Below are 15,714 nucleotides of genomic sequence, written 5' to 3' on the forward strand. Positions count from 1 at the left end.
AATAATAGAGAGGGCAGTGGCACCCGATATCCCCTCCCATCCACTTGCATTGAGTTGCTCACACGCATGGGCCAAAATCACCCCTTCTTCCGGGTTGTGAAATGTGGTGGGCGAGGCCTATTTGGGGCTTCTGTGCGTCACTTTTTTTTGTTTTGCGTCACAGAAGCGTGCAGCCCGTGCGCAAGCTCGTGCACACGCTCGTGAGTCGAGCCCATTGGTCGAAACCGTTTTCGCTCGTTCGTGACAGAAGCCCCAGGCCGTTTTAAGCTGCAGTACCATGAATGGCCAGCATGTCCATTCGACTTCAATGAAACCACTGGGTTCTGGGGGCTTGGTCCTAGTCCCTCCTCCTCCTTATGCCCACACCTGTTGTGTTATGATAATGAGGGGGAGGGTATATTTCTACTGTGTCATTAAAGCGCTGTTTTTCTATTGGCACGTTTGACCCTCAAGGTTTCAGCCTCCAGGAAGAAACTCAAAATAGTCAGAGAAGACATAAAACACCATAAAAACACCACCAGGGGGCTTAATGAAGTTCTATCAACCTCATAGACACATGAAAAACAGAAAAAAAAACATAGATGCCGGAGGCGGGGTCACACAGTTATCAGCTATCGACTTATTTTTTTATATATATATATATTTTTTTAATTAAAAAAAAAAATCGTCTTTTTTTTCTCTACCGGCGCTATAGCAGTAGCTCCGCAGCCTCCGCCCACCCCACCGTTCGCATTGTTAAGCGGCCCCAGCCAGACATGCTAATTGCCTCTAATAAACAAGTCGTGATCTCTGTGGCTGTGCTAAACATGTTCTGCAGGTTTTGGCCATAGAGGTATAATATAACGGTTTTGGCTCTGCCGTATGCCCTTATTGAAATGAAGGGTCGCTATGCTGTGTCCCTCGACTCCCTCGTCCTGTGTGCACTAACCAGCTAGGGGCGCCGATATTTATAAGCTCCAGCGGGTGCCCAACCTGGCACACATGCACGCGCGCGTTTATGTATTTTGTATGTATTGTATTGTAGCCACATTTTTACATTTTCCCCAACAATAAACCCGAACAATGATGACACATGGGACGCATAACCTCATTATGTAAAGTTTATTGAAACAATTGTCACAGGTAGAAATGTTCACATCAGTAAGGTGTGAATCCCAGGTTCATTTATTCTGATTAGCAAAAGAGGTAGACATGAAAGTTTTGTATAAAAAATAATCTACAAACAAATGAATGCAAAACCTCAAAATATGAAAACTATTAACATTATTTACAAAGTGATGCATGCACTAAATTAGCCTATATTAAATGAAAACAACACATGTAGGCTGCATTTATTAAAGTAATTTGTTTACAGTGCTCAAATCATCTGTCTATAAGAGATTACAGTTTTATGTTTCATGTTGACGAGCATTAAACAGATGCTGTCAAATAACGTTATGCCTCAGTTGACAATATATCACACATTAACAGACCAATCTTATATTTACAGAAATGGAATGATGTACCTCAAATTGGCCTACACCCTAACCCCCCCATCCACAATCATTTTCAGCCAACTAGTTTCAGAGCCAGCACTCACTTGGCAGGGTAAATCTTTTGCCAGTAGACAGCACCACAAACACCAACAGTCCTGGCATACCCGTCTGTGGTGACCATGTTTCACTGCTTTGCTCTGACAAGGATGAAGGCGCAGCAGGACACTGCCACGACTCTGTGCTCGGCGGCGATACAACATTCAGACTGGCCAGGACTTCCTGTGCGGTCTTTCCCAGCATGCCCTGCACATCACAGACAAAGCGATACACGTAACGCTTGCCTGCTGTCTTGTGAATGATGTTCTTATGGTAATAATAATAATAATAAACTTTATTTATATAGCACCTTTTTAAACAGTGTTACAAAGTGCTTAACAACATAAAATCAAACATCATAGATAATGACAGTAAAAATAACACATAACAGTATCAGTGAATATAGAAGCACCAAACTTCTGCTGTTTAGGAGGTTAAGAAAGCCTTTCTATAAAAATGAGTCTTTAATTTCGATTTAAAAATGGTGATGGAACTAGCAACCCTGAGGTCCAATGGGAGACTGTTCCAGAGTGTAGGGGCCCTGACGGCAAAGGCCCGATCACCCTTGGTCACCAGCCTAGACGTAGGAAAATCTAGTAGGGCTGCATCGGAAGACCTTAGACGGCGGACAGGCACATGAGGTTTTAGGAGGTCAGTTAAATATTGTGGTGCCAGGCCATTAAGAGCTTTAAAAGTTAACAATAAAATCTTAAAATCTATTCTAAAAGTTACTGGCAGCCAGTGTAGTGCAGCCAGTACCGGGGTTATGTGTTCGAATCTTCTAGTCCCAGAAATTTGTCTGGCGGCGGCATTCTGTACTAACTGCAGGCGATGTATGGATCCTTTGGTGAGAGTGGAATATAGGGCGTTACAGTAATCCAGGCGTGATGAAATAAGGGCATTAATAACTTTGTGAAGGTTAGGGGTGGAAAGGACAGGGCGGATTCTATGAATGTTCCTTATATGGAAGAAACAGTTGCGAACCACGGTTTTTACCTGAGCCTCAAGGCGGAGGTCAGAGTCTAGTAATACGCCCAGATTTCTTGCTACTGGTGTGATATTGGCTGACATGGAGTCAAGACAGTTGTGTAAATGGAGTCTGGAGGTGAGAGGGCCGAACAGGAGAATTTCTGATTTGTTTGTATTGAGTTGGAGGAAATTAGCAGACATCCAGTTTTGGAGATCGGCCAAGCAAGCCTTGAGGGAAGATAGACAGTTGGGGTTAGATGTGTTGAGTGGCAGGTACAGTTGGGTATCATCTGCATAACAGTGGAAATGAATGTTGTGTTTACGGATTATTTGACCTAAGGGAAGCATGTAAATAGAAAAAAGTAAAGGACCAAGAATTGATCCTTGTGGGACACCGTGAATGAGGTGGTAGTAGTATCGCAGGCCACGACTCAGCTTCTCATAGTTCATCTTGGGTTTGTTCTTGCATTGGCCCCAGCGTTTGGCCACCTGTAGGGCAAAATCAGTTATAGGAAGGTGCGCAGTTGGGAATATAACTAGAAAAATCATTTGAAATATCCCCAGTACACATAATTCAAACCAAACGGCAAGGGAAATGGCCTCACCTCTGCGGGGTCAGACATCTTGAACTCCCAGCCATCTCCTGTCCAGCAAATGAAGTGACGACAGGCAGAGTCCAAAAGCAGTTCCAGCAAGAATTGCCACAGCTGGATGGGTCCAGATCCTAAATGAATTAATGAAACTGATGTAATGACTGAGACCATGTTTACTATGCTATAATAACCATGATTTCTGTATGATTCCATGGTATGTTTTTCTGTAAACCCAGACTGGAAATGAAGAGGAGAGCTTGTATCAGAGCTGACGTTAATAATGCTTAATGTGATGATGCCATGCATAACAACTTAATTCAGGGCTGTTCAGAAATCATCACTATAGGCAGCATGTCCTGTTCTTGACAAAATCCCAAAGTCCATCCTATACTGTGGCTCACAGGCCTATACTGGGATTGCATTAAAGGGATGCATCAATTTGCAGAGCATGTGTCTGGTGACGGTGTTATATATTTTTTCCATTAAACATTAATATCAATACACTTACAAAGCATATGTATAATTCTTTAAAGAATTACAATGCAAAGTTGCAAACTCTATACAGAATCCATTCTCATCTCTCACCTGGATAAGCTGACATTCCCGGCATCTGGCCTTCTCTGTCTGGCCTCTGGGAGTGTGTGTTTTTCCTTTTGGCCACACGGGGGCAGTACTGCCCCGTGGACTGAGGCCCAGGGTTTGAGGGGCACCAGGCTGCAGGTGGGTGAGGTAGGGGTGCACTCAGGGGCGGATATTTGCACTAGGCATACCACGCAGCTGCGTGGAGCCCCGAGGGAGGGGGGCCCCCACCTCCCCCCTAAAAAAAAAAAAAAACTTTTTTTTTTTTTTTTTTTTTTTAATTTGTATTGATATGAAATCGCAATAAAATACAAAACAAACACAAACAACATACACAAACAAAAAAAGTATCAATACATCTACGCATCGTTTTGAAAGGAAACAGATTTCTGGGGGCCCCTTGACTAACGGGCCTATGGAACAATGTGTGTTCTCTTTCTCATCTTTGCAGAAGGTGGGTAAGTAATTAATCTAGTGCTGACAGTGGTGGAAAGTAACTAAGTAAAGTACATGTACTCAAGTACTGCTATTTGAAAATAGCCGATCTACAAGCTCACAAGTGACTACAGTAGCGGTCTTAACTGTAGGCAAGTTTAGGCAACCGCCTGGGGCCTCAAAAGTCAGGAGGCCTCATGAGTAGGGATGGTAGGCTACTGAATGGATGCGTGGAGACGGTCAGGACGCACAGCGTGCACCTCTGTCAATATGGTAATGATAGACACCAGTTCTCTGGTTGAGATTCAACATCAAGTGAAACGCTGCACATAACCAGTGATAGGTTAGATTTAAAGCCTATATTCCAGTTTATAATGCGCGGAAGCCAAGCAACACTTTTGACAGAGAGAGAGGGGGGGGGGGGGGGAATTAAGAAATACTATATTTTAAATAGTGAAAAATACAGAAAATAGGGGAAAATACATAAAATCTCTAATCTGTGATTCTAATGTGATTAATGTGACCCCTACAGTCAGTGAAGTCCAGTGCTGAATGTGACAAATATTGAGACAAATAGGCTATAACCCAATACATAATTTTATGAAATAAATGGGTTATATTTTACAGATAGTTACACTATTCTTGTACTATATTAAAATTAAGTCATCCTTAAACTTCAAGTTAAATTAATTATTTCTGTGGACTTAAAAATCATCGTTTTATTTGATGGCCTTCTTTTTGATTGGCCTTTTACAGGCCCTACCAGCCTGTAGGGGGAGGTAGAGAGTAACATATTATAATACCAGCCTGTAGGGGGAGGTAGAGAGTAACATATTATAATACCAGCCTGTAGGGGGAGGTAGAGAGTAACATATTATAATAGCAGCCTGTAGGGGGAGGTAGAGAGTAACATATTATAATAGCAGCCTGTAGGGGGAGGTAGAGAGTAACATATTATAATAGCAGCCTGTAGGGGGAGGTAGAGAGTAACATATTATAATAGCAGCCTGTAGGGGGAGGTAGAGAGTAACATATTATAATAGCAGCCTGTAGGGGGAGGTAGAGAGTAACATATTATAATAGCAGCCTGTAGGGGGAGGTAAAGAGTAACGTATTATAATACCAGCCTTTAGGGGGAGGGAGAGAGTAACATATTATAATAGCAGCCTGTAGGGGGAGGTAGAGAGTAACATATTATAATACCAGCCTGTAGGGGGAGGTAGAGAGTAACATATTATAATAGCAGCCTGTAGGGGGAGGTAGAGAGTAACATATTATAATAGCAGCCTGTAGGGGGAGGTAGAGATTAACATATTATAATAGCAGCCTGTAGGGGGAGGTAAAGAGTAACGTATTATAATACCAGCCTGTAGGGGGAGGGAGAGAGTAACATATTATAATAGCAGCCTGTAGGGGGAGGTAGAGAGTAACATATTATAATACCAGCCTGTAGGGGGAGGTAGAGAGTAACATATTATAATACCAGCCTGTAGGGGGAGGTAGAGAGTAACATATTATAATAGCAGCCTGTAGGGGGAGGTAGAGAGTAACATATTATAATAGCAGCCTGTAGGGGGAGGTAAAGAGTAACGTATTATAATACCAGCCTGTAGGGGGAGGGAGAGAGTAACATATTATAATAGCAGCCTGTAGGGGGAGGTAGAGAGTAACATATTATAATACCAGCCTGTAGGGGGAGGTAGAGAGTAGCATATTATAATAGCAGCCTGTAGGGGGAGGTAGAGAGTAACATATTATAATAGCAGCCTGTAGGGGGAGGTAGAGAGTAACATATTATAATAGCAGCCTGTAGGGGGAGGTAGAGAGTAACATATTATAATAGCAGCCTGTAGGGGGAGGTAAAGAGTAACGTATTATAATACCAGCCTTTAGGTGGAGGGAGAGAGTAACATATTATAATAGCAGCCTGTAGGGGGAGGTAGAGAGTAACATATTATAATACCAGCCTGTAGGGGAGGTAGAGAGTAACATATTATAATAGCAGCCTGTAGGGGGAGGTAGAGAGTAACATATTATAATAGCAGCCTGTAGGGGGAGGTAAAGAGTAACGTATTGTAATACCAGCCTGTAGGGGGAGGGAGAGAGTAACATATTATAATACCTTTGCTTTAAGTGAAATGTTGTTGTCTTAATAGATGATATTTAAAATGCTCAAATATTAATAATAATCTATAATATATTGATAATAATAATAATAATCTATAATCTTATATAGATTATGATTATATAGATATAGATGATTATATATGACAAAATATATAATATATTTTTGACAAAATATATAATATATTTTGTCATGAAGACAGTAAAATATGATGACCTATTAGATGCTGAGCCTGTAGATAACATTTTTTTTGGAAAATCACCTATATCTCCTGGCAAATTCATTGGAATGTGGAATTATATTCATTTCATTCATAAAATACGCTTACTTACAAAGCTGCAGGAATCACTGTTTTAATTTAATTTTCTAATAAATATTCATGTATAAGGCCAACAATGTATGCTTTATTTTAAGATATTCTTTATTTCCACTTTGAAATTGCACAATAAATAAATAAATAAATAAAGTGTGGGGTCGCCAAAACAATTCCACCATAAAATGGGGCACCCGACTTAATGTTTTGAGGGCAAAAATAATGATTAATTAATTAAAAAAATAATAATAATGCAACATTTTGCAAATTTTTTTATAGTAAAAAATGGCAAATAAGTTAAGGGATAATGGGCCCTAAACTGCAAAATGTAGGGGCCCTAAATTATCCCATAAGGGATAATGGGCCCTAAACTGCAAAATGTAGGGGCCCTAATGCAAAATTTTTTTGCGCGCGCGCTTCGCGCGCGCGCAACGCATGGCACCCCCGCGCTTCGCGCGGGGGTGCGAGGAGGCCCCCAACCAGAGCTTTGCTTGGAGCCCCTAACTTCTTAAATCCGCCCCTGGCAGTGTAGCTGGGAGACGGGTAGTCAGGCCAGAAGGATGATGTCCGTCTCTGTGCATCCGAGTCGTACAGTTCTGCTGAGTGACATGTGTAGGTCTGGTCTGTCTCACCTGCAACAAAGCCACATGTGTTAATTTACTGGTAAGACACATCTTTGTAAGATTATTGGATTAAAATGAATAAATATACAATAAAGACTGAGATAAATTCTCGTGATGATGAATATGTAAGAGACTTAAAAAAAAACATTATTATTATTATTATTATTTTACATCCATGCATCAAACTATACTCTATAATGTGTTGACTCCTTTTCCAGGGAGGAAGGAGTTGCTGTCATCTCCCATGCCTGCTGGGCTGAACTGTCCATTTTGGGGCACTAGACTTTGGTATGTCTGGGTGGACTCCTGGAAGCCTGCTTGTGACTGGTCCAATGTAAGCCCATCTGCACATGAAAATTAAACAGGTAAATCAACCATTAATTTAAACCCCAATTTTAAGCAATAGCCTACTTCAAATTTGATCAACATGAGTATCGAAACACACGTTTTGGGCCTGTCTCTCCTACTAATTAACTCTAAACATGTTTAGAAGTGGGTTTGTCTTGTCACCACCTCCTTAAAACGAGTGCGACATCAGTCTCCAAAATGACGTGTTTTTATCAACAGGGAAAGGGGTGACATTTCAATCTGTATGGCAGCACTGACAACACTTTATCCCTGTGTTTTTGTCTTGCTGAAAATATGACTAGGATTGACTGGCACATTTTATGATAAATATAATATTATATATATATAAACATGATTTGATTTTCATTACTCTTTAAAGTGGTAAAACATGACAAATCACAAAATTAATCAGAAAATTGGTAGATGCCCACCATTTGGATATGAGGCCCAAAAGTTGAACTCTGGGTATGAGTCCAGGTTGAAGAGGACTGGGTCGTTAGAAGTAACTGTGAGACAAGAAAAGACAACATTAAATTGGATAAACTGGCAGACCAGATACATTGATAACAGTAAACATCATAACAGTAAATGTGCACAAATGTCACTGAATGTGCTGTGGGTATTGTAGTTCTGAGAGAGTATTATCCCGAGATAATCAAATTGATAAAAGGGACAATTCCTCAATTCCACCTCTGAATGTTGTCGTTCATGTTTATGCTAAAGCTAAGCCTGATGCCTCTCAAGGACCAAGAAACGAGCTGACAAGATTATTGCTGATTCCTGTCACCCCATCTCCACCCATAGAGTTATATATATCAGGGTTAGCCCTAGAATGTCTGTGATCTTACATACATTTCATGTATTCCAAATACACAGTCATAGATCACCCTGGACGACGCGCTGACGATCTGCGCGGCCGTAAAAGTGCTCTAAACTCTGTCTGCACTCACCCAATAATTAATTCCTAAGACTTGGAGTCAGATATTGTCCTCTAGTTTCATATCCATTTGAATGTTCTGCCAGAAAACGTGTGTTTAGTCAAATATCTCCACTTTTCCACGAGCTGCACACGGACGACTTTCTGTACGGGCGAGGGGCACGACTTGAGTGAAGGACCGAATTTACTCAAACATCCTCTTGTCATCACAAACGTCATAACAAATTGACACAGGGAAACACAAACGAATGGGGCACACAATTGACAGGTGCTTGTGATTGGTGTGGGGTAATGAATCACTCCATCTGCCAATTGTGTGTCCCAAACATTTGTGCGTCCTAAAGGAAGTTTACATATATTCAGTCCTGCACTCATTCCAGGCCCCTCGCCCGTACAGAATGTCGTCCGATGTGCAGCTCGTGGAAAAGTGGAGATATTTGACTAAAGACACGCTTTCAAATGGATATGAAACTAGAGGACAATATCTGACTCCAAGTCTTAGGAATTAATTATTGGGTGAGTACAGACGGAGTTTAGAGCACTTTTACAGCCGCGCAGATCGTCACTACACAGTGCGTCGTCCAGGGTGATCTATGACTGTGTATTTGGAATACATGAATGTAAGATCACAGACATTCTAGGGCTATATCAGGGTATACAGGTCTATCAAGACTTCCTTGTGTCACAGGAATAGCTTTTTCCCTCCTGTGGCAAATGTGAGGTTCACAAACAAGCCCACTGCCAACTACTGCATATTTGTACATTGTATATTATTTGTTTCTATACATTTTATAATGCACATACATATATTGTCTAGCAATTTCTATCTTATATCATTCCTTATCTTTATTTAAAATGTGTATATAATGTTGCTTCAGTGTAGTGCACCAACCTCAGAGACAAATTCCTTGCATGTGCAAACATACCTGGCAATAAAAAATACTCTATTACATAATGTGATAACCTCTATCACCTCATTATGTGATACCTCAGTACAACAATAGTGTGAAGAGACAAGAGATATCAGAAATAATGTGTGATACAGCATATGTATTATTTTATTTTCGTTAACCGATTATTTGACAAAGGTCACAATAATGCAACAGTACTACTAGTTTTTATTCAATGAGAGCCACCTGGCTTTCATTGACTTCAGTCCATTACATAAAGCTTTCAGCACCTGTTTGTCACCCAGTGCAGTTCACGTCACAGAACGTAACATATATCTAATCTTTCCTTCTCTACATGGCCTTGACAAGAACCATGAAAAAAGATAATATTTTGCCCATGTTAGCTCCTCTGCACTAGCTCCCATAGTAAAATCCAGAATATAATTTAAATGTATTCTCTCCCTACTACCTATAGGGTACATTATATATTGCTATTTATATAGTGTACATTATACAATTGCACATTGTATATAGTTTATAGCTATTTATGCATAACTATATATAATGTTGTTTATCTATGAGAGAGTTCAGCACTAAAATAGTGAAATTAGCCGATCTACAAGCTCACAACGCGTCGTATCTCGACGCTTATACTGTAGATCAACTATTTTCACTACTTTTGTGTGACACTCTTGTATGGTGAAGTAGAATGTTTATTTACGAACAAAACATTAAAAAGTCGAAACATGGAGATAAGAAGTTTCTGCACAACATCAATATCCTATATTGCTCTATAGGAAAGAAATACATTTGTAAGAAACCCACTTCACTTATTGAAAATTCAAAGATTATAAATTAACCAAAAAGTATTTTTTTTAAATGTTTTATTAAAGAAGACAAAGTAGTAATCAGAATGGACAATTTTGGTTTCTTGAAAATTACCTCACGTAAAGTTAGCACCTCAATAAAAACATGAAAACAACTATAACCCTGCCATGATATATTTTAAATTCACCAAACTTTTGATCAATAAAATCTTGGATACAAAAAAACATAGATATTCGTAAGAATTAGGAATACATTGGATTTAAGTGTGGAGCGCTTGGAAAAGAAAGAGGATACATGAGAACTGTAACTGTCTGAAAGCATCATGGTCCAAAAAGGTATTCTCTTGTACATCATTTGGCCTAAAATTTTAATTGCCAGACTGCAGCTCCTCAAGAAGAAATTCCTCATGTTCCTCAAGAGCTTCGTAGAAAATGCGTTTGGCTTTGTCGGTCTTCAGTTGGTCATAGATTTCCCTCATCTTTTCCGGGTTGGTGGGCCTAGACCTCACCATACTGTAAATCTCATGCTTGATGGCACCCTTCTCAAGGAGCAGATCCAGGATATTTGAGACCGAGGTCACTCTGTCAATCAGCTTAGTCCGGTATTTTTTGACAAAGTCAATCTCCGGACCTAAGGGAAAGGAAAATTGAGTTGTGTGTGAGACTATGTGGTCAAACTAACAGTTACAGTACAGTAAAGGACAGGAAACAGGGAGAGAGAGACAGGGAGTGACACGCAGCAAAGGCCATCAGGATCGGCTCGGGAATCGAACCCGTGACTCGAGACTCGCATTAGAGCCTACATGTGGTATTAACAGATATTAAGCAACAACACTACAGCTTATACGGTAAATGTATCAAAATCCAAAGGACTGTGATGGAGACTACAATGAATACAATGTGAATAGTAAGTAATGCAAGTAGGCCTAAAGGAAATGTTTCTGTTTTAGAGTCAACCAACTTTCAAAATCACCAACCTGGGACAGATGCAGCCGGGCCTTTGGGTTCAACTGCAAGAAATAGAACAGCATTCGAATTCAAAAGGTGAACACAATCACATGCATAATATGGCCTGTAAAGTTGGAAACAAACTGTTAATTTATGTCACTTAAATGGGTATTTCACTTTAAAACACTTCTGGGGTCATTTTAACATCTAGGCTTTTGTATGCACCCCAGACAGTTTTTAAGTTGATTGATTGATTTGATATTAATTTTATCAGACACGCCTCCTTCCTATATAAACAAAATGTAATGTCAAACTCCATGTTAGGTTCATCGATAGCATACGTCCTTGATTCTGATGACTGATATTGTTAGTCTAGTGCGTGAGGGGCAATGTTTTTTTTCCTGAGAGCGTTGTTAATGGCAGCATCAACCTTTTTGGCATGTGGGCTTTTACAACAGGCTGGGGCACAGTATTTGGCTTGACCAGGGCTTGCGTGGAGATTCGTAAATTTACGGAGGACATAGAAAGATGATAAGCCCGTCTCCCGTTCCTGGACCTGACAGCTGCCTATGACACCGTCTGGCAGCGTGGACTCCATCTGAATCTGCTGAGGACTCCCAGATCGCCATATGATGAACTTCATGATGGAGATGCTGTCAAACCGCAGCTTCACCCTGCAGACCAGCGATGGACAGTGCAGCAGGCTCAGAAGACTGAGGAATGGTGTTTCGCAGGGGTCTGTCCTTTCGCCAATGTTGTTCATCTACATCTACGATTTACCGGGGACAACATCCAACATCATATGCGGTTGACCAGGACTTTATTTATTTATTGTGGGTTTTTTTTTTACCCCTTTTTCATCCCAATTTTGATGCCGCCCCAGCCTGTATGATTACATACAGTCACAATTATGACCGGCATCCCCCCCAAACACGGGCCAATTGTGTTTGTGTAGTATTTTACCAATGCGCCACCCGAGCGCTTGACCTAGCAATTATGATTTGATGACCAACATGGAATCTTGACAGCCTACCTTCGCAGGCGCCTGCATCTCAGCATTGGGAAGACAGTGTAGGCAGCATATACCACCTCAACAACAGCAAAGCTGGGAACTGCACGTGTTCTTTGAATTACCTTTTTCATTTATTTTTTATAATATTCTGGAAAAAGAATACAGCCCCCTCACGCATTAGAGGGAAAATATCAGTCACCAGAACCAGGGATGTGTGTTTTCTAACATGGCTAAATGGAATTTAAAGTTACCATATGTTTTTATAGGGACCTAAAAATCAAATATCTAAATATTGAATCAAGCAACTCGAAACTGCTATGGGTGCACACAAAGGCCAGAGCAGATGTTAAAATGAACCCAGAAGTGTTTTAAAGTGAAATATCCCTTTAACACAGTGGGCTCCAACTACTATGGGTTATTTTCTTAGCAATTATTCTATATAGTTTTTTTTAAATTAATTGAATAATTGAGAATCATGTTTTTTGTTATTTATTTTTATTTTTATATAATAATGAATGTTTTTTTATAATCAACTAAATCGATTAATCTCATTAGCCACTGAAGCCCTTATACTTTGTGATGCAGCAATAGTGAAAATAGCAGATCTACAAGCTCAAAAGGCATCCATCATGATGTGCCATGCATGAGCTTGTATTTTTTTGCCTCTAATGACATGCCAAAAATAGGAATAGGACATGCCAAACTAATTAGTTTGGTTGCTATACCCATAGTGCGATTATAAATGTATACAATTCTATACAACTGGGGGAAACATATGTATCATCACCAACGTAATTGATGTTAGGCTACTTATTTGCATATGTTTTAGCTAATACTAGTAGTAGTATTAGTATTAGCTAAAACATCTGAGGATCTGTAGGCCTACTTTACTTGAGTTAAGTATTAGATTTAAAAAAAAATACTTACTCTTACTTGAGAATGGGTACATTTCCAAGACAAATATTTTACTTTTACTCGAGTACATTCCTAGGAAGGCTGCCTATACTTTAAAGCCAACTCCACACCAATGATTCGCCATGCAACTCCTTGCAAGTTGCAACTCCTTGCAAGTTGCAACATGCAACTACTTGCAACCATAATGAACCATTATCCCAATGGCAGTTGCAAGGAGTTGCTTTGGTGCAGACAGTTGACATTTAAAACTGTTTTGTTGCAAGGAGTTGCGACTAGTTACATTGGTGCGGTTTGGCCTTTAGTTTGGCTGTTTTTTTTAGGGTATCAATTACAGACTGTAACTGATACCCTACAATCAGCAACAGATTATAATCTCAATCAAAAGAGACTATGGGAATGCAATGAAAACTATTTGAATAGAAAGTGATAGCTACTAAATAGCCTAACGCTATGCGTCACCGTCTGTGGGTGGGACTGCAAGAAATAAAACATAGTTCAAATTAAATATTTGCCCACGTCACGAGTTCACTACTTGAACACTAATAGGCCAATATAAACTACACATTACCTACATATTATGGCCTAGTTAATTAGCCTGTATGGAACAGTAGCCCTGCAAGACGGTCAACTGTCATAATATATGACAGTCTTGTATCAAGGCCCGCCCTCCTATCGAATTCAAAAAGAGACTCCGTTTAGAGTTAACCAATTAAATTGCCACTCACGGACAGATGCAGTCGTTCCTCTGGATTGTTCTTCTGAAAGACATAAAACAGCGTTCAAATTAAAACGTGAAGAAACAAACTGTTAATTTAAGTAGACTAATTTAACACTGGCTGACCGTTGCAGTCATAACTAAATGCATGACTTTTCCCTAAATATGGTGAAAATTCCAGCAGGCCTAATAACTAGGCACAAGTTAAGCACATATAATATAGTGTAAGCCTATATTGCCTAGCCTATATGATTGCCTAGTATTCATGCATTAATGTGTAATCAAGCATGTGTAGCCTAGGCTACTACATATACACGAAGTAATCGATCAGATAGCATGCCTACCCTACTTACTGTAGCTCTCTTTTAGATCCGTTGCAATATCGTTGCAGTCGATTTCTCCCAGAATCTGCAGAACAACCTCAACCGCGCGGTCTTCAGTGAAAGTTGACACTAATTTATCTGTAATCTGTATTATACTCTTATCCTCGATTGCGTTTCGGCGAATGCGCGGTTCTGCTTTGCGATCCATCAAAACCTGGCAGAATTCCTCCCGTTTACCCTTTTCCAAATCAGAAAGAGCAGCGTTGATTGCTTTTTTGGCCATGTCCAAATATGTAGGTTAAGTCGTAGACAACCTTTGTCCAAAGTAGACCGATTAAAAACTAGTGGACGCGCTGTCAGGCAGTTGAGTGCAACGTCAAATGGTCAATGTTCTTATCAGCCCTTGGAAATGCAGCAAAAACATATAGGCGGTGTTAGGGTAGTTAGGAGCTTTTATACAGTCTATGAGTAGGAGGCGTCATACAGTAAGTAGGCTGTTCTTTTCCCCCTTATCTTTTACTTTCACTTTTAAAATATTACAATGCAGAAATAGGCTAGCCTACTCTGTTCATGTTCAAAAACTTACTTTAGTAAAAGTAGGCTATTGTCATCAAAATATTCTACAGCAACACTTTATACACTTCCTTCATAATTCACCAACTTGAAATAGACTAGGCTAGTCTAGTCATCTTTTGATATTTTAACATAGACCTATACAGGCTATGTGCCCTAATTAATAATACAATTTACATGCTTTTATAAGGACAATACTAAAATATTACTTTTAATGCAATAAGTCAGAATGCAATATGGGGGCAATTGAATTGTTAACACTATATGATATCCATATGCTTTATGCAGAGGGACTAGTATAGTGTAGGCCTAATGTATTAATTAATGTTAGGTTAGGCCTACTGTTGCAGCTGGTAAATGTGGGGTTGATTTTAATTAACCTAAAGTTGTGCTTCTGGCCTGGGTAGAAATCATTTATCACTTAATTTTTAGTATGAATAGTCTAATCTAAATCTGCAAAATAGGCTAAACCTGTCAAATAATTGTATGGAGTTAAAATATAGGCTACAACATTTCCCTCTGAGATTAAGTGGAGTAGGCTGTATTAAAGTAGCCTATTAAGTATCAAAAACTGGAAATGCTCAATTAAAGTTAAATCATCTTAGCACATTGTCTCAGCACTTTATACAACTCTGATAATGTTGGTGTTAGATATTCACATTTGTCTACAAAATACAAATAGCCTTTTTTCAATAGGCTGTAGAATACAACTCTCGTAGAAGTATTTATGATTCTGACGTTTTCATTGTACGAGAGTTGTAGGGTTGATCCCCCATGGACACAGAAACTTTCAGCACTATACCCCGTAGACTCGCCAAACATGTACAAATTGAAAAATAAAGGTGCTTAACTCATCGCAACAAATGTTAACTCTTTCTACGGCATAGTAGTTTAATGTAATAATCGATATCTTTCAATAAAGAAGTGTTTTAATGCCGTCTGTGGCCGATTCTGTCGGAAGTTCCCAATGGGCGGTAGTGACGCGCCCATCCGGTGAAACCCGGAATTACACTCAATG

At 39.7% G+C, this 15,714-nt stretch overlaps 2 protein-coding genes across 2 annotated transcripts; both read right to left on the reverse strand.

Moving 5' to 3' along the window:
- Positions 1-1,562: 1,562 nt before the first annotated feature.
- LOC308083540 (protein c-ets-1-B-like) lies at positions 1,563-9,782 on the reverse strand (the record flags this gene model as incomplete). Its single annotated transcript, XM_080425854.1, has 7 exons — positions 1,563-1,838; positions 2,943-3,029; positions 3,146-3,264; positions 3,719-3,847; positions 7,077-7,217; positions 7,988-8,062; positions 9,779-9,782. 7 exons carry the CDS (start codon positions 9,780-9,782, stop codon positions 1,563-1,565), a joined length of 831 nt encoding a protein of 276 aa, XP_080281980.1.
- Positions 9,513-14,564, reverse strand: LOC308084308 (apoptosis-associated speck-like protein containing a CARD). Its single transcript, XM_080426893.1, has 4 exons — positions 14,154-14,564; positions 13,811-13,843; positions 11,188-11,220; positions 9,513-10,841 (listed from the first exon to the last, which is right to left on the reverse strand). Exons 1-4 carry the CDS (start codon positions 14,404-14,406, stop codon positions 10,579-10,581), a joined length of 582 nt encoding a protein of 193 aa, XP_080283019.1. The 5' UTR covers positions 14,407-14,564; the 3' UTR covers positions 9,513-10,578.
- Positions 14,565-15,714: the final 1,150 nt, after the last annotated feature.

This window comes from Gymnoscopelus braueri (assembly GCF_963280865.1).
Source record: "Gymnoscopelus braueri genome assembly, chromosome: 4".
Taxonomy (NCBI): Eukaryota; Metazoa; Chordata; class Actinopteri; order Myctophiformes; family Myctophidae; genus Gymnoscopelus; species Gymnoscopelus braueri.